We start from the raw sequence: 23,069 nt of genomic DNA, 5'->3' as shown, positions 1-23,069 counted from the left end.
GCGCTTACTGTGTGCAGAGCACTGTACTAAGCACTTGGGAAGTCCAAGTTGGCAACATATAGAGACAGTCCCTAACCAACAGTGGGCTCACAGTCTAAAATGCATGGGAGAGCACAGTACAACAGAATTGGCAGGCGTGTTCTCTGCCCATAAAAAGCTTACAATTGTAGAGCAGGAGAATTGATATATGTACATATCTATTCTATTTTGTACATATCTATTCTATTTATTTTATTTTGTTAGTATGTTTGGTTTTGTTCTCTGTCTCCCCCTTTTAGACTGTGAGCCCACTGTTGGGTAGGGACTATCTCTATATAATAATAATAATGGCATTTATTAAGCGCTTACTATGTGCAAAGCACTGTTCTAAGCACTAGGGAGGTTACAAGGTGATCAGGTTGTCCCACAGGGGGCTCACAGTCTTCATCCCCATTTTCCAGATGAGGTAACTGAGGCCCAGAGAAGTGAAGTGACTTGCCCAAAGTCACACAGCGGACAGTTGGTGGAGCCGGGATTTGAACCCATGACCTCTGACTCCAAAGCCCGGGCTCTTTCCACTGAGCCACGCTGCTTCTCTAAGCTTCTTCTCTATATGTTGCCAATTTGTACTTCCCAAGCGCTTAGTACAGTGCTCTGCACATAGTAAGCGCTCAATAAATACGATTGATGATACGGACGCACTGAAGTACAGCTTGAAACGATATGTGAAGCTGGGGCGTGCTGGGGAACAGCAGTGGCAACCAAACCGGCTTGGTCCTTGGCAGTTGAGAGCGGGGCTGTTTTTTGAGCTAAAGCGGTGAGCCGGCTGTGAGGGGGAGAGGCAGAACAGCAGGCAGGTATTGCCTACAAGCCGCATCAACAAACAAGGACAGTCTTCCTGGATCCGGGATACAGAGATGACCGGGAGGACCACGATAGGGCATGGCAGGGACCACAGTTTTCCAGCCTGCCGGAATCTTCCTCCTCCTTAGACCGTGAACCCCTTGTTGGAAAGGGACTGAGTCCAACCAGATGATTTTCCATCTACCCCAGCACTTAGTGCCATGACAGCCCCGTAGGAGCAGCGTGGCCTAGTGGAAAGCGAACGGGCTTGGAAGTCAGAAGACCTGGGTTCTAATCTCATCCATCCGAACTAATGACCTTGTATCTATCCCAGTGCTTCGAACGGTGTTTGACGCACAGTAAGCACTTAAATACCATTTAGAAAAAAATAGGTCCATGAAGGGTGCTTATTGGATAGGTGCCGTCCAGCTGATTTCCATTTCCACAGAAATTCAGTGGGATATAAAAAACAATCAACCAATCGATAGTAATAACAGTAATAGTCATATTAATAATGGTAATTGTTAAGCAGTTACTATGTGCCAAGCACCGTTTTAAACACTGGGGTAGATAAAAGGTTATCAGATTGGACCCAGTCGCTGTCCCGCAGGGGGTTCATAGTCTAGGTAGGAGGGAGCAAGATTGAATCCCCGTTTTACAAATGAGGAAACTGAGGCACAGAGAAGTGAAGTGGCTTGCCCAAGGACACACAGCAGACAAGTGGCAGAGCCGGGATTAGAACCCAGGTCCTCCGACTGACTCCAGGCCTGTGCTCTTTCCACTAGGCCATGCTGCTCCTCTGTGGTATTTAGTGAGTGCTTACTATGTACAGAGTACTGATACTAAGCGTTTAAGAACTTTGTTACCGTCAGGAGGATTAAATTCTGAAGGAAATTCCAAGGGTGGATGTGGAGCCCCTATTCAATCATTCAATCAATCAGTGGTATTTACTGAGCACTTACTGTGTGCAAAGGTCTGTACTAAGTACTTGGGGAAGTAGGATATAGCAGAATTGCTAAACACGTTGCCCGCGCACAAGGAACTTACAGTTTGGAGGGGAGACAAACATTAAAAAAAATTACAGATACGGACCTAAGTGCTGTAGGGCTGAGAGCGGGGTGAATAAATCCAAGTGTGAAGGTGATGCAGGAGACAAGAAGTAGGGGAAATGAGGGCTTAGTCAAGGAAGGCCTCTTGGAGGAGATGTGACTTTAATTAAGCTTTGAAGGTGGGGAGAGTGATCGTCTCTCAGATACGAAGGGGGAGAGAGTTTCAGGCCAGAGGCAGGATGTGGGTGAGAGGTTGGTGGTGAGGCACATAGAGTACGTCGGCACTAGAGGAGTGACATGTAGGGGTTGGGTTTTAGTAGAGAGACAGGGAGGTAAGGTAGGAGGGGGCAAGGTGATTGACTCCTCCTTTAAAAGTAAGGCGTTTCTAGTTGATGTGGAGGTGGATGGGCAGCCACTGGAGGCTCTTGAAGAGTGGGGGAGAGATGGACTCAATATTTTGTTTTTCTAAATGATCCAAGCAGCAGAGTGAAGTATGGACTGGAATGGGGAAAGACAGGGAGGTCAGCCTGGAGGGTGATCGAGTAATCAAGGCGAGAATAAGATAAGGGCTTGCATTAACATGGTAGCATTTTGGTTGGAGAAAAAGAGGTGGATTTTTAGACTGTGAGCCCACTGTTGGGTAGGGACTGTCCCTATATGTTGCCAACTTGTACTTCCCAAGCGCTTAGTACAGTGCTCTGCACACAGTAAGCGCTCAATAAATACGATTGATGATGATGATGATGATGATGGTGGATTTTGGCAATGTCGAAAAGGTAGAGCCAAGAGGATTTGAATTTGTGGGATGAATGAGAGAGCTGAGATGAGGATAACGCCAAGCTTAGGGGCTGTGGGACAGGATAGTGGTGCTGTCTACAGTGATGGGAAAGTCAGGAGGAGGATAGGATTTGGGTGGAGAGATAAAGAGTCCTGCTTTTGGCGTTTGTAGTCCCCCCATTCCAACTTTCCCGGTCCTCTCCCTCCTGTACGTTCCTTGGCCCTGTCTGGAGACCCCAACCGATGGCTCTCATAGCCCTGGCACTGCCAGGCTTCAGGCTTACTCACTGCCTTCTGGCCAACAGCCTGGGCCCCCTGGTACAGTGTGAGCTTGGGATGCCCTCTTGTCCTCCCCCAGCCCCAAGACCACACCCAGCCCTGGTGGGGAAGCGATGGTTGTCTGAAAAAGAGGATGAAAGTGTTGGGAAAGACTGAGATGCTATCATGACACTGTGTGCCTCCTACCTAGGACAGCCTGTGTTTCTGTCTCTCTGCCCTGGGGCAGAGAATGAAGCTTCAGGAATGAAAGCCTGCCACGGGACTGGACTGGAAGCTCGTCCTCTAGGCTCTAAGCTCGTTGCGGACAAGGAACGTGTCTGTTTATTGTTATATTGTGCTCTCCCAAGTGCTCAGTACAGTGCTCTGCACACACTAAGCGCTCAAGAAATATGATTGGAGGAATGAATGGATGTGGGATATGAGACAAGGGACTGGGTCTCCTTGGCCTTTTCCTCCTGTTCCTAGGAGTGGGCTGGAGGAGGAGCCCGGACAGCCAGATTTGATTATTCAGGGGTTGGACTCTTGGGAGTAGGTTATCCAGCCCCTCTGCCTCTCCTCTCTCCTCAGTCAATCAGTGATAATTTATTGAGTGCTTACTGTGTGCCGAGCACTGTACTACATGCTCGGGAAACAATATAAAAAATGCATTCCCTGCCCACAGATTTTTGTTTTCAGAAATTTAAGGCCGGGGTAGAGGCTGAGAAGGGGAGGATCCACTGGAGCCCTTTTACTGATGTCCTACTTTCTGGTTTCACCCCCACCCCCATAATGTGGCTCTTTTTATTATCTGCCCCCCAAACCACTCTGATTTGTCTCTTTTTCTCTGTCTGGTGTGCCAAACAAACCAGTGGATGGAAAACTCCCCTAGGGAAGTGAACGGTTAGCGCAGTTCTCTTCCAGAGGCTGTTTGGGCATCTTGAAGGTTTCCCAAAGACTGGAATATGGGGCATCCTGTGACTGGGTCAGGTGGGAAGTCACCGAGACTGGCACCCCATGATCCCCAGGGTGGCAAGTGGAGACTCCTCCGAGAGGGGAGGAAAGGGAGGAGCATCCTTAGAAGAAGAATAATCGAGGTTTTTCTGAAATACTTAGAAGCAAAATGCTCTGCTAAGCGCTGAGATAGAGAAGCAGCGTGGCTCAGTGGGAAGAGCTCGGGCTTTGGAGTCAGAGGTCATGGGTTCAAATCCCAACTCCGCCAATTGTCAGCTGTGCGACTTTGGGCAAGTCACCTAACTTCTCTGCGCCTCAGTTACCTCATCTGTAAAATGGGGATTAAGACTGTGAGCCCGCCGTGGGACAACCTGAGCACCTTGTAATCTCTCCAGTGCTTAGAACAGTGCTTTGCATGTAGTAAGTGCTTAATGAATGCCACTATTATTATTACACGATAGTCAGGCTGGACATAGTCCCTGTTCCACCTGGAGCTTCCAAGCTAAGTAGAAGGGAGATCACATGTGTTGAATCCCCATTTTGCAGTCGAGGAAATTGAGGCACAGAGGAGTGAAGTGACTTGCCTAACATCATCCAGTAGGCAAATGGAGGAGCCAGGATTAGAAACCAGCTCTGCTGACCCTGGCGTAGTGGATAGGGAAGCCGCGTGGCTCAGTGGAAAGAGCCCGGGCTTTGGAGTCAGAGATCATGGGTTCAAATCCCGCCTGTGCTAATTGTCAGCTGTGTGACTTTGGGCAAGTGACTTCACTTCTCTAGGCCTCAGTTCCCCCATCTGTAAAATGGGGATTGACTGCGAGCCCCCCGTGGGACAACCTGATCACCTTGTAACCTCCCCAGCACTTAGAACTGTGCTTTGCACATAGTAAGCGCTTAGTAAATGTCATTATTATTATTATTATTATAGAGCCCCAGCCTGGGAGTCAGAAAGTCATGGGTTCAAATCCCGGCTCCTCCACGTGTCTGCTGTGTGACCTTGGGCAAGTCACTTCACTTCTCTGGGCCTCAGTTCTCTTATCTGTAAAACAGGGATTGAGACCGTGAGCCCCATGTGGGACAGGGACTGCGTTCGGCCCGATTTGCTAGTATCCACCCCGACACTTCTTATAGCGCTTGGCACTTAGTAAGCGCTTAAAGTATACTGCCGTTGTTACTGTTCCACTGGGCCGCAGTGCTTCTCCAAATCCTGAAATGGAGGCCGCCGATGGCCTCCGGTTTCAGAACTGGGCTCCGAGCTGAGGCCCGGTTGCTGCTGGGCCCTGAGCCCGCCAGAAGTCTCCACCGCTGGCGTCTCTTCAGCGTCACCAGCTGTGCCAACCCCGCCCGGCCCCTACCAGTTCTTCCTCTTTCTGTTGTAAGCAAACCAACCTCCAGCCCCACCCCTGACCGCTCAGTGCCAGGTTCCTGCGGGGAGGTTTCTCCCTTTAAAGCCCTACTGAGAGAGCTCCCCTCCTCTGGGACTGTCTCTATATGTTACCAACTTGTACTTCCCAAGCGCTTAGTACAGTGCTCTGCACACAGTAAGCGCTCAATAAATACGATTGATTGATTGATTGATTCCCAGACCAAGCCACCTCCTTCCTCTTCCCCTCCTCCCCCTCCTCCCCATCCCCCCCGCCTTACCTCCTTCCCCTCCCCGCAGCACCTCTATATATGTATATATGTTTGTACGGATTTATTACTCTATTTTATTTGTACATATTTATTCTATTCATTTTATGTTGTTAATATGTTTTGTTTTGTTGTCTGCCTCCCCCTTCTAGACTGTGAGCCCGCTGTTGGGTAGGGACCGTCTCTAGATGTTGCCAACTTGTACTTCCCAAGCGCTTAGTACAGTGCTCTGCACACAGTAAGCGCTCAATAAATACGATTGAATGAATGAATGAATGAATACCTATTTATTACTCTATTTTACTTGTACATATCTATTCTATTTATTTTATTTTGTTAGTATGTTTGGTTTTGTTCTCTGTCTCCCCCTTTTAGACTGTGAGCCCACTGTTGGGTAGGGACCGTCTCTAGATGTTGCCAACTTGTACTTCCCAAGCGCTTAGTACAGTGCTCTGCACACAGTAAGCACTCAATAAATACGAATGAATGAATGAATGAATACCTATTTATTACTCTATTGTACTTATACATATTTATCCTATTTATTTTATTTTGTTACTATGTTTTGTTGTCTGCCTCCCCCTTCTAGACTGTGAGCCCGCTGTTGGGTGGGGACCATCTCTATATGTTGCCAACTTGTACTTCCCAAGCACTTAGTACAGTGCTCTGCACATAGTAAGCGCTCAATAAATACAATTGAATGAATGAATGATTAACTATTACTCTATTTTACTTGTACATATTTATTCTATTTATTTTATTTTGTTAATATGTTTTGTTTTGTTCTCTGCCTCCCGCTTCTAGACTGTGAGCCCGCTGTTGGGTAGGGACCGTCTCTGTATGTTGCCAACTTGTACTTCCCAAGCACTTAGTACAGTGCTCTGCACACAGTAAGCGCTCAATAAATATGATTGAATGAATGAATGAATGAATACCTATTTATTACTCTATTTGTTTTACTTGTACATATTTATTCTATTCATTTTATTTTGTTAATATGTTTTGTTTTGTTGTCTGCCTCCCCCTTCTAGACTGTGAGCCAGCTGTTGTGTAGGGACCATCTCTATATGTTGCCAACTTGTACTTCCCAAGTGCTTAGTACAGTGCTCTGCACACAGTAAGTGCTCAATAAATATGATTGAATGAATGAATAATGCATATTTATTACTCTATTTTACTTGTACATATTTATTCTATTTATTTTATTTTGTTAATATGTTTTGTTTTGTTCACTTTCTCCCCCGTTTAGACTGTGAGCCCACTGTTGGGTAGGGACCATCTTTATATGTTGCCAACTGGTACTTCCCAAGCGCTTAGTACAGTGCTCTGCACACAGTAAGCGCTCAATAAAGACGATTGAATGAATGAATGCATATTTATTACTCTATTGTACTTATACATATTTATCCTATTTATTTTATTTTGTTAATATGTTTTGTTTTGTTGTCTGTCTCCCCCTTCTAGACTGTGAGCCACTGTTGGGTAGGGACCGTCTCTATATGTTGCCAACTTGTACTTCCCAAGCGCTTAGTACAGTGCTCTGCACACAGTAAGCGCTCAATAAATACGATTGAATGAATGAATGAATGTTTTGCCCCCAGGCACGGCACAGCAGGGTTGGGGGTTTGTTTGAGAGGTTGAACATTCATTCATTTAATCGTATTTATTGAGCGCTTACTGTGTGCAGAGTACTGTACTAAGCGCTTGGGAGAGTAAATACAATAAGCAGGCATATTCCCTGCCCGCAACAAGCTTACAGTCTAGAGGAGGAGACAGACATTAATCTAAATGAATGAAGAAACTGAGCCTTATTCATAGATACAGAAATGAATTCAGTCCCGTCCCAGTTACCTGTCTGCCCTCCAATCTGTTGAGGTGAGGGGGGAGAGGGGGAGCTCAGTACACAGGAGACACAACTAACTTCAGAAAGTCCTGATTACAAGGACAATGCAGGTGGGCGCTCTGAGATCACTTTAATAATGATAATAATATTTGTGATATTTACTAAGCGCTATGTGCCAGGCACTATACGAAGCGCGGGGTGAATACCAGCCAATCGGTTGGACACAGTCCCCGTCCCATGTGGAGCTCACAGTCTCAATCCCCATTTTACAGGTGAGGGAACTGAAGCACAGAGAAGTGAAGTGACTTGCCCATGGTCACACAGCAGACAAGTGGAGGAGGCGGCCTCCGTGGTCCATGCTCTAGCCAAATCTGTTTGTAAAAGTGGCTAGACTGTAAGCTTCTTGAGGGCAGTGATCAGAACTACGTGCTCTATTGTACTTTTATCTTTTATAATATTTGTTAAGCGCTTACTATATGCCAGGTACTATACTGAGCACTGGGATAGGTACGACATAATCAAGTTGGACACAGTCCCTGGTCCATGCTCTAGCCAAATCTGTTTGTAAAAGTGGCTAGACTGTAAGCTTCTTGAGGGCAGTGATCAGATCTACGTGCTCTATTGTACTTTTTTCTTTTATGACATTTGTTAAGCGCTTACTATATGCCGGGCACTATACTGAGCACTGGGATATATACGACATAATCAGGTTGGACACAGTCCCTGGTCCGTACTCTAGCCAAATCTGTTTGTAAAAGTGGCTAGACTGTAAGCTTCTTGAGGGCAGTGATCAGATCTACTTGCTCTACTGTACTTTTATCTTTTATGGTATTTGTTAAGCGCTTACTATATGCCGGGCACTGTACTAAGCCCTGGGATAGATACGACATAATCAGGTTGGACACAATCCCTGCCCCACATGGAGCTCCCAATCTTCACCCCCCTTTTACAGGTGAGATAACTGAGGCACAGAGAAGTTAGGTGACTTTTCGAAGGTCACACAGCAGACAAGTGGTGGAGCCGGGATTAGAACCCAAGTCTTTCCGACTCCCAAGCCCATGCGCCATCCACTAGGCCATCTCAAGTCCTCCCAGTGCTCTGCACAGAGTAAGTGTTCAATCATTGAGTGATTGATAGATACTCTGCCACTTGTCTGCTCTATGACTTTGGGCAAGTCACTTAATTTCTCCGTGCCTCAGTCACCTCATCTGTAAAATGGGGATTGAGAGTGTGAACCCCATATGGGACAAGGGACTGTGTCTAACCCGATTTGCTTGTATCCACCCCAGAGCTAAGTACAGGGTCTGGCACATAGTAAGTGCTTAATAAATACCATAATTATCATACCATTATAAAGCAATTTATTTAGAAATTTACTTATAAGCAAACATTATATTATCATAGGGGAAGCAGCGTGGCTCAGTGGAAAGAGCCCGGGCTTTGGAGTCAGAGGTCAAGGGTTCAAATCCCGGCTCTGCCAACTGTCAGCTGTGTGACTTTGGTCAAGTCACTTCACTTCTCTGGGCCTCAGTTCCCTCATCTGTAAAATGGGGATTAAGACTGTGAGCCCCCCGTGGGACAACCTGATCATCTTGTAACCTCCCCAGCGCTTAGTTTTTTAGGGAAGCAGCATGGCTCAGTGGAAAGAGCACGGGATTTGGAGTCAGAGGTCATGGGTTCAAATCCCAGTTCCGCCATTTGTCAGCTATGTGACTTTGGGCAAGTCACTTAACTTCTCTGTGCCTCAGTTCCCTCATCTGTAAAATGGGGATGAAGACTGTGAGCCCCATGTGGGACAACCTGATCACCTTGTAACCTACCCAGGGCTTAGAGCAGTGCTTTGCACATAGTAAGTGCTTAATAAATGCCATTATTGTTATTATTATTATACCAGCACTCGGAACAGTACTTGGCACATAATAAGTGCTTAACAAATGCCATCATCATCATCATTATTATTATAAAGGGAAGCAGCGTGGCTCAGTGGAAAGAGCCCGGGCTTTGGAGTCAGAGGTCGTGGGTTCAAATCCCGGCCCCGCCACTTGTCAGCTGTGTGACTTTGGGCAAGTCACTTCACTTCTCTGGGCCTCAGTTCCCTCATCTGTCAAATGGAGATGAAGACTGTGAGCCCCCCGTGGGACAACCTGATCACCTTGTAACCTCCCCAGGGCTTAGAACAGTGCTTGGCACATAGTAAGGGCTTAATAAATGCCATTATTATTATTATAAAGCAGGATTTGGAGTCTTTGGTAGCAAAAATGAGTGGTCTCGGGATTCTTAGCCATTCACCCAGCACAAATCATCATCAGTCGTATTTATTGAGCGCTTAATGTGTGCAGAGCACTGTACTAAGCGCTTGGGAAGTCCAAGTTGGCAACATATAGAGACAGTCCCTACCCAACAGTGGGCTCACAGTCTAAAAGGGGGAGACAGAGAACAAAACCAAACATACTAACAAACTAAAATAAATAGAATAGATCTGTACAAGTAAAATAGAGTAACAAATACGTAGAAACATATATACACATATACAGGTGCTGTGGGGAAGGGAAGGAGGCAAGATGGGGGGGATGGAGAGGGGCACGAGGGGGAGAGGAAGGAAGGGGCTCAGTGTGGGAAGGCCTCCTGGAGGAGGTGAGCTCTCAGTAGGGCCTTGAAGGGAGGAAGAGAGCTAGCTTGGCGGGTGGGCAGAGGGAGGGCGTTCCAGGCCCGGGGGAGGACGTGGGCCGGGGGTCGATGGCGGGACAAATGGCTGCCAGGACTTGCCCGGGGCGAGCAGCCAGTCCCAGGCTCAGTGTGCCCAGTTGGCCCCGGCCCCAAGAAACATAAAGGTTCAACAGATGCCTTTGCCCGAGGAGCGGTCGGGAGACGAATTCCTGGTCAGAAGCGGCAGCCGGCACACCGCTGGGCTGGAGACCAGCTCTCCATTGCCACAATGGGAGAGACCGGGTGCCCCGCCGGCCGGCTCCAATTTGGCCTTGGCGCCCTGGGCCTGGGGCTCACCCAAGGTCACCCAGCAGACAGTTGATCGATCAGTGGTATTTATCGAGCACTTACTATGTGCAAAGCACTGTACGAGGCACTTGGGAGAGTACAGCACAACAGAATCAGCGGACATGTGCCTCGCCTATAACGACCTTATAGTCTAGAAGTGGTGGGGTGGAGCAGGGATTCGAACCCAGGTCCTCCGACTCCTAGACCGGGGCTGTTTTCCACTAGACCACACTGCTTCCATTAATGTTACAAGTGTTACGCTGTGGGGAAGTGGGAGACCCAGTTGAGGGGCCCAGTAGGAGGGAGCTGAGCTAGCCCAATCAATCGATCAATTGAATTCTAGACTGTGAGCCCACTGTTGGGTAGGGACCGTCTCTATATGTTGCCAGCTTGTACTTCCCAAGCGCTTAGTACAGTGCTCTGCACACAGTAAGTGCTCAATAAATACGAATGAATGAATGAATCCATTAAGCACGTTTACTGTGTGTGGACAACTGTACTATGAGCTTGGGAGAGTAAAGTACAACAGTTGGTAAACACGTGCCCTGCCCACAATGAGCTTACAGTCGAGAGGGGGAGACAGGCATGAAAATAATTAAATTACAGATATGTAGGTAATAATAATAATAGTGGTGGTATTAAGTGCCTACTATGTGCAAAGCACTGTTTTAAGCGCTGGGGGGGGATACAAGGTGATCAGGTTGTCCCACTTGGGGCTTATAGTCTTAATCCCCATTTTGCAGATGAGGTGACTGAGGCACAGAGAAGTGAAGTGGCTTGCCCAAGGTCACAGGATTCGAACCCATGACCTCTGACCCCCAAGCCCGTGCTCTTTCCACTGAGCCTTGGTGCTGTGGGAGTGAGGGAGGGATGAATAAAGGGAGCAAATCTAAATGCAAAGGTGATGCGGGGGAGTGGGAGAAGAGGAAATGATGGCTTAGTCGGAGGCTTCAGTTCTCAGTTCCTTTCACCTGGGAGGAGAGGGATGGGACCAAAGACTAGCGCCGTACTGGGGATTAGGGTTCTGGCCTGGGGTAACTCAGTTCCCAATCAATCAGCTAATCAATCAGTGGTATTTATTGAGCATATACTGCATCCAGGGCACTGTACTGAGCACTTCAGGGAGTCCAGTACGAATCTGCACGCTTCTGATTCAGGGAGCCGGAAGCCCTCAGTTTCTCATGCCTTATAGCTCAACCCAGGAGGATTTCTTGAGGGCCTGCTGTACAAGGAGGACTGTACTAAGTGCTTGGGAGGGTACAGTAGAATTAGTAGACACGATCCCTGCTCTCAAGGAACTTAGAGTCGAGCGGAGAAGACAGGCACAAAAATAAATATAAATTTGTGTGTATAAGGGCAACAGGAGTGAGGGTGTCAATACTGAAGTGCTCTAGAGATTTTTTTTTGAAGATTTGTCAATCAATCAATCGTATTTATTGAGCACTTACTGTGTGCAGAGCACTGCACTAAGCGCTTGGGAAGTACAAGCTGGCAACATAGAGAGACAGTCCCTACCCAACGGTGGGCTCACAGTCTAGAAGTCCTCATCTGTCGAGTAGGATTTGAGTGAGTGCCACCGGGAATGTGATGCAGCATTGGGCGGAGCACTCTGCTCTGCCTTTTTGGGGAGGCGGATCAGAAGCAGGGCGTCACCGCACAAAGGAAAAACGGAGTCCTTGAGCTTCTCGCTCAAGAGAGGCTCGGGGAGTCTTAGAGTTGGAAGGTTCCCCAAGAAGTCATCTGGTCCAGCCCCCTGCCCCCCCTGCGATCAAAACTCAAGAACCGTGGGATGTTTTGTGTTCAAAAATCGCCACATGTGGAGATTCCAAAACCAAATATCCCAAGAATTGACTCGTGAAAACGAGGATTCCTCTTTTCTTTCCCGCCAAGTCCTCTCCATTGCCTGCCAGGGGTCTGACAGGTGAAGCGCAATCCGTGAGGCAGGGCAAGGAAGGGGTTGGAGAGACGAGAGCCCAGGCCTTGGCTCGTGGACTGTTTGAGGCTTTTTTCCCATCACAGAGCTATTCCCAAGGTGCAAGTCACTTAACTTCTATGCGCCTCAGTTTCCTCATCTGTAAAATGGCGATTCAATACTTCACTTAGCTTGGGAGTCCCTTGTGGGACAGGTATTGAGTCTAAAATTGGATTATGCTCTGTATATCCCAGTGCTTTGCATGTAGTAATCCCTGAACCAATTCCACAGTTATCCCACCGTTGGGTAGGGACTGTCTCTATATGTTGACAACTTGTACTTCCCAAGCGCTTAGTACAGTGCTGTGCACACAGTAAGTGCTCAATATATACGATTGATTGATTGATTGATTGATTGATCATCATCATCAGTTACCATTCCATTGTACCCCCTCGCTCAAGTCTTGAGGTTCCGGAATGCCCTGTGGTCCCAAAGACAGAGTTAGGCCACTGTCCCATGCCTGCGGCCACTGTTGGGTAGGAACCGTCTCTATATGTTGCCAACTTGTACTTCCCAAGTGCTTAGTACAGTGCTCTGCACACAGTAAGCGCTCAATAAATACGATTGAGTGAATAAGAAAAGCAAATCTGCCTAGGACCAAGCTCATGTTCTCTAGGGAAGCAGCGTGGCTCAATGGAGAGAGCATTAGCTTGGGAGTCAGAGGTCATGGGTTCAAATCCTGGCTCTGCTAACTGTCAGCTGTGTGACTTTGGGCAAGTCACTTCTCTGTGCCTCAGTTCCCTCATCTGTAAAATGGGGATGAAGACTGTGAGCCCCACCTGGGACAATCTGATCGCCTTGTATCCTCCCCAGGGCTTAGAACAGTGCCGTGCACATAGTAAGCGCTTAACAAATGCTATTATTATTACTGTTATCCCTGCCGTGAGGTTTGTACAATCCAGTTGGGAAGACAGTAAAATAAGCTGCAGTTAGGGGACGTGGCAGAGTATAAGAATACGTACATTGTGGCAGAGGGTAGAATGAGTATCAAAGGGCTTTGGGGGGAGGATGCAGACGCCCCCCCACCATAAATGATGGAGATGGGAGAGAGACCAGGATGGGGAGATTAGAGGTTATCAAGAAAAATTTTAGTAGAGCCATAGTTTGATTTTAGTAGGGCTCTGAAGATGGCGACCCATGAAGGTGGAAGATGTCCTCCCCTTGGCCTGGAATGCCCTCCCTCCCCACATCCGCCAAGCTAGCTCTCTTCCTTCCTTCAAAGCCCTACTGAGAGCTCACCTCCTCCAGGAGGCCTTCCCAGACTGAGCCCCCTTTTTCCTCTCCTCCTCCCCATCCCCCTGCCCTACCTCCTTCCCCTCCCCACAGCACTTGTATATATATTTGTACAGATTTATTACTGTATTTGTTTTACTTGTACATATTTACTGTTCTATTTATTTTGTTAATGTGCATTAATTCTATTTGTTCTAACGATTTTGACACCTGCCTGCGTTTTGTTTTGTTGTCTATCTCCCCCTTCTAATCAATCAATCAATCAATCATATTTATTGAGCGCTTACCGTGTGCAGAGCACTGTACTAAGCGCTTGGGAAGTACAAGTAGGCGACATACAGAGACAGTCCCTACCCAACAGTGGGCTCACAGTCTAAAAGGGGGAGACAGAGAACAAAACCAAACATACTAACAAAATAAAATAAATAGAATAGATAGGTACAAGTAAAATAGCCCGTGAGCTCGTTGTTGGGTAGGGACCGTCTCTATATGTTGCCAACTTGTACTCCCCAAGCGCTTAGTACAGTGCTCTGCACACAGTAAGTGCTCATAAATACGATTGAATGAATGAATGAGTGAATAAATGATTGATTGAGTGAATGAATGAATGTGAGCAGGAGTTTAGTGAGAGAGACGAGATGGAGGCCCAGAGATCTGTTGGTGTTAGAGGGGACGGCGTACAGGTTGGGTCCGTTGGGAGATTGGCAAGGTGAGGTTGGAGGGAGAGAGCTGTGTCTGCTTATTGTTGTATTGTCCTCTCCCAAGCACTTAGTTCAGTGCTCTGCACGCGGCAAGCGCTCCGTAAATATGATTGAATGAATGAGAGCTGACTGAGTGCTTATGGCTTACGGTAGAAAGTTTCTGTTGGATGTGGATCTAGCTAGCTCTCTTCCTCCCTTCAAGGCCCTACTGAGAGCTCACCTCCTCCAGGAGGCCTTCCCAGACTGAGCCCCTGCCTTCCTTTCCCCCTCGTACCTCTCTCCATCCCCCCCATCTTACCTCCTTCCCTTCCCCACAGCACCTGTATATATGTCTGTACATATTTATTACTCTATTTATTTTACTTGTACATATCTATTCTATTTTTTTGTTAGTATGTTTGGTTTTGTTCTCTGTCTCCCACTGTTGGGTAGGGACTGTCTCTATATGTTACCAACTTGGACTTCCCAAGCGCTTAGTACAGTGCTCTGCACACAGTAAGCGCTCAATAAATACAATTGATGATGATGATGATGATGTGGAGATGGGTGAGCAGCTGTTGGAGGTTTTTGAGGAGTGGGGAGATATATGCGGGATGTTTTTATAGAAAAAAGATTGAGGCAGCATAGCGAACTGTGGACTGGAGAGGGAAGAGACCAGGAGAAGGGAAGTCAGCAAGGAGGCTGCTGCGGTTCCCCACCTGGGCACTGTCCCTGATCTTTAAGGTGCTGGGGATGGGGGTAATTACCATTAAGGAAGCCCTTGGGCTCTTCTGGAGAAAAAATAATGACCTCTTCCCAACCTGGGGCTGGAGGAGGCCATCTGGCTGGTGCCGCTCGCTTTTTGCTTGACCATTTGGGTGGCAGGTAGGGTTCAGCAGACAAGTCAACCCCAGGGCACATGGGAAGGTTGGCATAGGTGGAGGAGATCCCCTCTGGGCACAGCAGAATCGGGATCCCAGAGCCAGGAGCCCCAGGCTGGAAAGGCACATAGGCTTGGAGCACCTGTATATATGTATATATGTTTGTACATATTTATTACTCTATTTTACTTGTACATATCTATTCTATTTATTTTATTTTGTTACTATGTTTGGTTTTGTCGCCTGTCTCCCCCTTCTAGACTGTGAGCCCGCTGTTGGGTAGGGACTGTCTCTAGAAGTTACCAACTTGGACTTCCCAAACGCTTAGTACTGTGCTCTGCACACAGTAAGCGCTCAATAAATACGATTGATTGATTGATTGATTGGAGGAGCAGGCAGGAGACACATCTGAAGGCAAGAAGCCTTCCCTGATTGAGCCCTCCTCTCCTTTTTTCCCGCTCCCTTCTGCGCCGCTCTTACTTGCTCCGGACAACCTGATAACCTTGTGTCTACCCCAGCGCTTAGAACAGTGCTTGGCACATAGTAAGCGCTTTACGAATATCATTATTATTATTATCCTCCCTCCCATCCCCAAAGCACATATATATATATATATAGCTATAATTTATTTATTTATCTTTTATGTATTTATAGCAATGCCTGTCTCCCCCTCTAGACTGTGAGCTTGTCGTGGGTGGGAATGTGTCTGATTGGTATTATATTGAGCTCTCCCAAATGCTTAGTACAATGCTTTGCACACAGTAAGTGCTCAATAAATGATTGAATAAATGAATGAATGAATGAGACTGAGGTTGGCTAGCTGCCAAGGCACAGGACCCGAGGGTGCCACGATGCCACGGCGGAAGGCACACGGAGTGGGTGGTGGGCAACACCGGAGTCTGGGAGGATGAGCCCTGGTGGTCCGCAATTCCCAAACCCTGTGCTTTCCGGCTCCATTCCAGATTGTCTGCAAACCTGTGGAGGAGGAGGAGGAGGAGGAGGAAGAGAAGCCCCGGGCCCCCACGCTGCAGGAGATTAAGCAGAAGATCGACAGCTACAATGCCAAGGAGAAGAACTGCCTGGGCATGAAGCTGGTAATTTGTGACCTCCTCTAAATGCGTCTTCGGGGTCTGGTCTCTTCGCCCACCGCATTGATCGGGGCCCGGTCTGGCCCCAGGGCTCTGATCAATCAATCGTATTTATTGGGCGCTTACTGTGTGCAGAGCACTGTACTAAGCGCTTGATCTGGCCCCAGGGGCAGCCCCGGGATGAGGCTTTGAGGGAACCGTTATCTCATCTGTAAAATGGGGACTGCGACTGGGCGCCCAACGTGGGACAGGGACTGTGTCCAACCCCATCCGCTTGTATCCACCCCAGCGAAGCAGCGTGGCTCAGTGGAAAGAGCACGGGCTTGAGAGTCGGAGGTCATGGGTTCTAATCCCAACTCCGCTGCTTGTCAGCTGTGTGACTTTGGACAAGTCACTTCACTTCTCTGGGCCTCAGTTACCTCATCTGTAAAATGGGGATAGCCCCTCGTGGGAGAACCCGATCACCTTGTATCTCCCCACAGCGGCAGTGCTTTGCACAAAGTAAGCGCTTAACAAATGCCATTATTATGTGAGCCCGCTGTTGGGTAGGGACCGCTCTATATGTTGCCAACTTGTACTTCCCAAGCGCTTAGTACAGTGCTCTGCACGCAGTAAGTGCTCAATAAATACGATTGATTGATTATTATTATAATAATCAATTGATTATTAAGTACTATATAATACTAGTTGATTATATAATATAATATAATATATAATGCAATATATAATACTAATTGATTATTAAATACTATAATACTAATACTAATAATAATATATATTATATATTAATAATGTATAAATCATATTTATATTAATAAATACGATTGATTGATTATTATTATAGTGCCTGGCACATAGGAAGCACTTAAAAAATACCATTATTATTATTATTATTGTTGTCTAAAGACCGGACCGGAGTGGAGGGAGTTGAAGGAGGGGCCAATGGGAGATGGATGGGGGAATCAGGGCAAACTTCTTGGAGGCAGAGACCAGCTCAGAAGAGAGCCTGGGCCCCTTCCAACGAGGGCGGTTCCCACCGCTCAGACGAGCGGGTGGGCCCGGGCGGTCGAGGGGGAGGCGGCCGGGCCCCCGAGGGTGTCGGTCCTCCCCGCCGTCACCCGCGTCCCTTCGGTCCGGCAGAGCGACGACGGCACCTACACCGGCTTCATCAAAGTGCACCTGAAGCTGCAGCGGCCCGTGACCGTGCCCGCCGGCGTCCGGCCCCAGTCCGTCTACGACGCCCTCAAGGAGGTGAACCCGGCCGCCGTCACGGACAGGCGGACCTCTTTCTACCTGCCCCTGGACGCCGTCAAGCAGCTGCACATCAGCAGCACCACCACGGTCAGCGAGGTGATCCAGGGCCTGCTCAAGAAGTTCATGGTGGTGGACAGTCCCCAGAAATTCGCCCTCTTCAAGCAGGTCCGGAGGGACGGGCAAGGTAGGTGGCCGGCTGGACTTCCGCTCCCCCTCACCCATTCACCGTCAGGCAAAGTCAGCGGCGTTTATTGAGCGTTTACTGTGTGCAGAGCACACAATACGACACAATACGACAGGGTTGATGGTGGCGTGTTGCTATTTAGCTGCGCCGAGCGGTTGTCTTTCTTGGGTGTCTGGGCAGATTGGGTCGATCTTCCTCCGTTGGGGATGTTTGGGTCCCGTTCCCCTTTGCTCCCCGTCCCTGAGCGGAACAATGCAGGGCTGGGCATCTTTGCTTCCCGATTGCTTTGCGGTGCCCTTCCGGAAACTGTCCTCTCCCCAACGAGCTTCCAGTTCAGAGGCATTGTGGAATGGTGGATAGAGCACAGGCCCGGGAATCAGAAAATCGTTGGGTTCTCACCCCAGCTCTGCCACACGTCGGTCGTATGGCCTCGGTCCAATCGCTTCACTTCTCTGTGCCTGGTACCTCTTCCGTAAAATGGGACTTGCGACTGTGAGCCCAGCGTGGGACAGGGACCGTGTACATCCCGACTTGCCTGTACCCATCCCAGCGCTTAGAATAGTGCCCGGCACATAGTAAGCGCTTAACAAATACCACAATTATTATTATTATCATCTCCCATGTCCCCTCCCCTAGGCTCTGGGCAGGAAGGATGGGAGCCGGGCGCGGAGGGCGCCAAGTACCTCTGCGGGGTGCTGATAGAAGGCGAAGCTGGCACCTGGCAGCCTCATAATAATAATGATGATGGTATTTGTTAAGCGCTTACTATGTGCAGAGCACTGTACTAAGCGCTTGGGAAGTACAAGTTGGTAACATAAAGAGATGGTCCCTACCCCATAGCAGACTCACAGTCCAGAAGGGGGAGACAGGCAACAAAACAAGACATATTAACAAAATAAAATAAATGGAATAGTAAATATGTACAACTAACTTACTGTGTGCAGAGCACTGGACTAAGCGCTTGGGAAGTCCAAGTTGGCAACATATTCATTCAATGGTATTTATTGAGCGCTTACTGTGTGCAGAGCACTGTACTAAGCGCTTGGGAAGTCCAAGTTGACAACACATAGAGACGGTCCCTACCCAACAGTGGGCTCACAGTCTAGAAGGGGGTGACAGACAACAAAGCAACACATATTAACAAAATAAAATAAGTAGAATAAATATGTACAAGTAAAATAAATAGAGTAATAAATACGTAAAAGCATATATACAGGTTAAGATTGTGAGCCCCACGTGGGACAACCTGATCGCCTTGTATCCCCCTCAGCGCTTAGAACAGTGCTTTGCACAGAGTAAGCGCTTAACAGAGAAGCAGCGTGGCTCAGTGGAAAGGGCCTGGGCTTTGGAATCAGAGGTCATGGGTTCAAATCCCGGCTCCGCCAATTGTCAGCTGTGTGACTTTGGGCAAGTTACTTCACTTCTCTGGGCTTCAGTTCCCTCAGCTGTAAAATGGGGATGAAGACTGTGAGCCCCACATGGGACAACCTGATTGCCTTGTATCCCCCCCCCCCAGCGCTTAGAACAGTGCTTTGCACATAGATCCAAATGTTTGCAAAGTAGCAAAGAGCTCTAAGCCGAGGGAATCCGGTTCTACCCCCAGATCTGCCAGGTGTTCTTGGACAAATCACCCGAGAAGCGGTCTGGCCTAGTGGAAAGAGCATAGGCTTGGGAGCCAGGAGACCTGGGTTCCAATCCTGGCTCTGCCACTTGCCTGCTGTGTGACCTTGGGCGAGTCACTTCACTGTGCCTTGGTTTCCTCATCTGTAAAATGGGGATTTCAATCAATCAATCGTATTTATTGAGCGCTTACTGTGTGCAGAGCACTGTACTAAGCGCTTGGGAAGTACAAGTTGGCAACATCTAGAGACGGTCCCTACCCAACAGTGGGCTCACAGTCTAGAAGGGGGAGACAGAGAACAAAACCAAACATATTAACAAAATAAAATAAATAGAATAGATATGTACAAGTAAAATAGAGTAATAAATATGTACAAACATATATACATATATACAGGTGCTGTGGGGAAGGGAAGGAGGTAAGACGGGGGGGATGGAGAGGGGGACGAGGGGGAGAGGAAGGAAGGGGCTCAGTCTGGGAAGGCCTCCTGGAGGAAGTGAGCTATAACAAGGGCCTTTTTCCCGGGGGGAGACGGAGGGGAGTGAGTCAGGACCGGACTGGGAAGGGGGGAATGGGGGGCACTTTAGGGAAGGTAACTTAAGTGGGGTTGGGGGTGGAAGCAGGGGGCGTCTATGGGAGCGCTCTGAGGAGAGGAGCCTTCCGGGAGTAGCAAGGCCATGCGGTGTGATGGCGGGCGGGCGGGCCTCTTGGGAACGGAGTCCCGGGCGTCCATAGCAGAGAAGCAGTGTGGCTCAGTGGCTCAGATTTGATATCTGTTCTCCCTCCCCCCTAGACTGTGGGCCTCATGTGGTTCCGGGACTGTCTGATCTAATTGCACTGTATGTACCCCGACGCTCATACAGTGCTTCGCGCTAGTATTAGTATTCTTATCGTTAGTCTTCTTCCCTCTACCTCCCCCTGCTCCACAAAGATGGTGGGGGAGGAAGTTGGGCCAGAGCCGTTTGAACTCTAAATGGTGGGGGTGTTGCTGTTTAGCTGCGCCGAGCGGTTGTCTTTCTTGGGTGCCTGGGCAGGGTGGGTCGGTCTTCGTCCGGGTCCCGTTCCCCTTTGCCCCCCGTCCCTGAGCGGAACGATGCAGGGCTGGGCATCTTTGGTCCCCGGTTGCTTTGCAGTGCTCTTCCAGAAACTGCCCATCGCAGACTGCCCCCTCTACCTCCGCCTGTCAGCCGGCCCGGACACGGATGTCCTCAGTTTCGTGCTGAAAGAGAACGAAACCGGGGAAGTGGAGGTAGGTCAGGGGCCCAAGAGACCACCTGGGACCTCGACATGGGCTGGGGTACGAACCTTGCGCCGCCCATGCCTCGTTTCAATTTAAAAAATAGCCACGCGCCGCCCGGCTTCGGGACTCCTCACACCGGGCCACCCCGAGCGGAACAGCAGCAAGGTCTTTCTGCTAATGATGTCGGTCAAGCTTGCCCATACCCACTTGCCCATTCGTTCATTCAGTCGTATTTATTGAGCGCTTACTGTGTGCAGAGCACTGTACTAAGCGCTTGGGAAGTACAAGCTGGCAACATAGAGAGGCGGTCCCTACCCAACAACGGGCTCACAGTCTTTGCCCACTCACCTGGGTAAAACTGCAGCAAAACCAAATTATCCAAACTAATTGGGGGCCGGGGGGGAAGAGGGGCGGAGAGAACTGGGATTAGCTCGGAAAATTGAGAGATCCGATAGCAAGGCCCCGATTTTTTTTTTCTCAAGACTGGCGTTCCCACTTTAATCCAGATATCTGGACTTTGGGGGGTGTTTAAACGAGGTCCGGTTTGGCTCATCCCTTGAGTTGAATAACCAGTGTTCAGATAATTAGCTTTCCACGGTAACGGGAGGCCAGGTGAGCCGCAAAAATGCCGATGCGGCCCAGTTTAGTCCATGCCGAAATGCTCTTGCGCTCCTTTCCGTAGCTGCTTTAAGTAGGCTGGCAAGTCAGCAGATCTGGGGTTCAGAGCAGGGATTATCTCACGCTCTGGACCAGAAAGGCTGGTAGGAAAGGAGGGCTGGAAAACCCTGCTTCCCATGGAGAATTCGGCTTCCAGTTCGGCAGAAGGCATCGAGGAGCGGGCTGGGCGGAATTGGGACACGTCTCCCGGCTGGTCCAGCCTGGAAAAGATCGCTTTATCCTTCAGCAGGGAGAGATGAAGGGGCCTGCTCAGTTAGACTAGCTTTTTGACTGGGCCTTGTAGCCGAGGTTCCCCAAAGATGACTAGCCAACAGAGAAGGCAGCTAGTCCAGGATTTTCTGAGCGTCGGTAAACAGAGCCTCTGGGATTAGCGGGAACAGCAAACAAGTCAAGGCTAGAACATGATGAGTGTGAGATCAATCATCCTTATCAAGAAGAAGCGGGCCCAGGCTTTAGGGGACTGGTTAGAAGACGGCTCTGTCCCCCACGAACTTTCAAATTTAGGAGGGAGGCAGGAAAGGCAAACAACCAGCTCTGATCAAAGAGGGTGCTCAGTATGTATCAATGAGTGGTGGCGGTTTCTTTCCACTTGCACACCCCCGGGTAAACAAATGAGTATTTGTGGAGTATCTTTTGGTGGTGGAGGAGAGGGTAGCTGTTCCAAAAGTGCAAGCCATCTCGGGGAGGAGGAGGCTTGAATCAGGAGAGGTGGGACGTGGACTGCGTCCAATTTATCTTCTATCTACTCCAGCGCTTAGTACGATACTCGGCACATAGTAAGTGCTTAACAAATACCATTATTTAAGAAGAGGAGGAGGAGCCCATAAAAGGGGCGGTGAGCAAGTTGCCCTTCCTGGGGCGGATCTTATGACAACCCAGAGGCCGGGGAGTGGAGAGGCAAAGGGGAAGGGGGAAAAGAAGAAGGGGAGGCTTATTTGACCCCAGAGCACCGCTGCCTCGTCAGCAGGCCTGTCGGAGCAGGTCCAGGGCCCGAGTCACCTCCGGCTTTCCGGCCGGAATTCAACCTGGGCCCAAGCTCGGGCCAGATACAGCCCAGCTTCCTCACGGCGGGAAAGCCCTTCCCGAATGAGGTCCCTCGGGCTCACGAATGGCGGTGGGGAATCAGGCAGACGGGCCTGATAAATAATAAATAATGGCCTTTGTTACGTGCTTACTGTGTGCCAGACACTGTACTGAGCACTGGGGTGGATACACGCCTGATCCCAGGAAGCTCGTAAGAAAGCCGGGGTGGGAAGACTTTCTCCTCTCCCCGCAAACCTGGAGGTTCATTCATTCATTCAATCGTATTTATTGAGCGCTTACTGTGTGCAGAGCACTGTTCTAAGCGCTTGGGAAGTACAAGTTGGCAACATCTAGAGACGGTCCCTACCCAACAGCGGGCTCACAGTCTAGAAGGGGGAGACAGATAACAAAACAAAACATATTAAAAAAATACAATTATTAATAATAATAATAATGATGGCATTTGTTAAGCACTTACTGTGTGCAAAGCACTGTTCTAAGCGCTGGGGGGGGGGGATACAGTGTGATCAAGTTGTCCCACGTAGGGCTCACAGTCGTAATCCCCATTTTTACAGATGAGGTAACTGAGGCTCAGAGAAGTGAAGTGACTTGCCCAAGGTCACACAGCAGACTTGTGGCGGAGCCGGCACTCGAACCCACGACGTCTGACTCCAAAGCCCGGGCTCTTTCCACTGAGCCACGCTGCTTCCCCAACAAACAACTAAAATATTATTCAGATTGGTATAATAGAATATAGAATAGTAAATATGTACAGGTAAAATAGAGTAATGAATCTGTACAAACATATATACAGGTGCTGTGGGGAGGGGAAGGAGGTAGGGCGGGGGTGGACGGGGAGGGGGCTCGGTCTGGGAAGGCCTCCTGGAGGAGG

General features: G+C 48.9%; 1 protein-coding gene across 2 annotated transcripts in view; it reads left to right on the top strand.

Moving 5' to 3' along the window:
- Window positions 1–23,069, top strand: part of RASSF5 (Ras association domain family member 5) — a 144,599-nt gene that overhangs the window by 118,200 nt on the left and 3,330 nt on the right. For both annotated transcript variants that reach the window (XM_038748734.1, XM_038748733.1), the window contains 3 exons: window positions 16,052–16,183; window positions 17,318–17,615; window positions 20,370–20,485. In XM_038748734.1, the coding sequence (XP_038604662.1) occupies window positions 16,052–16,183; window positions 17,318–17,615; window positions 20,370–20,485 (546 nt within the window). The remainder of the gene's footprint in view (window positions 1–16,051; window positions 16,184–17,317; window positions 17,616–20,369; window positions 20,486–23,069) is intronic.

This window comes from Tachyglossus aculeatus, chromosome 7, assembly GCF_015852505.1.
Source record: "Tachyglossus aculeatus isolate mTacAcu1 chromosome 7, mTacAcu1.pri, whole genome shotgun sequence".
NCBI lineage: Eukaryota > Metazoa > Chordata > Mammalia > Monotremata > Tachyglossidae > Tachyglossus > Tachyglossus aculeatus.
This window is presented reverse-complemented; position numbering and strand designations above follow the sequence as displayed.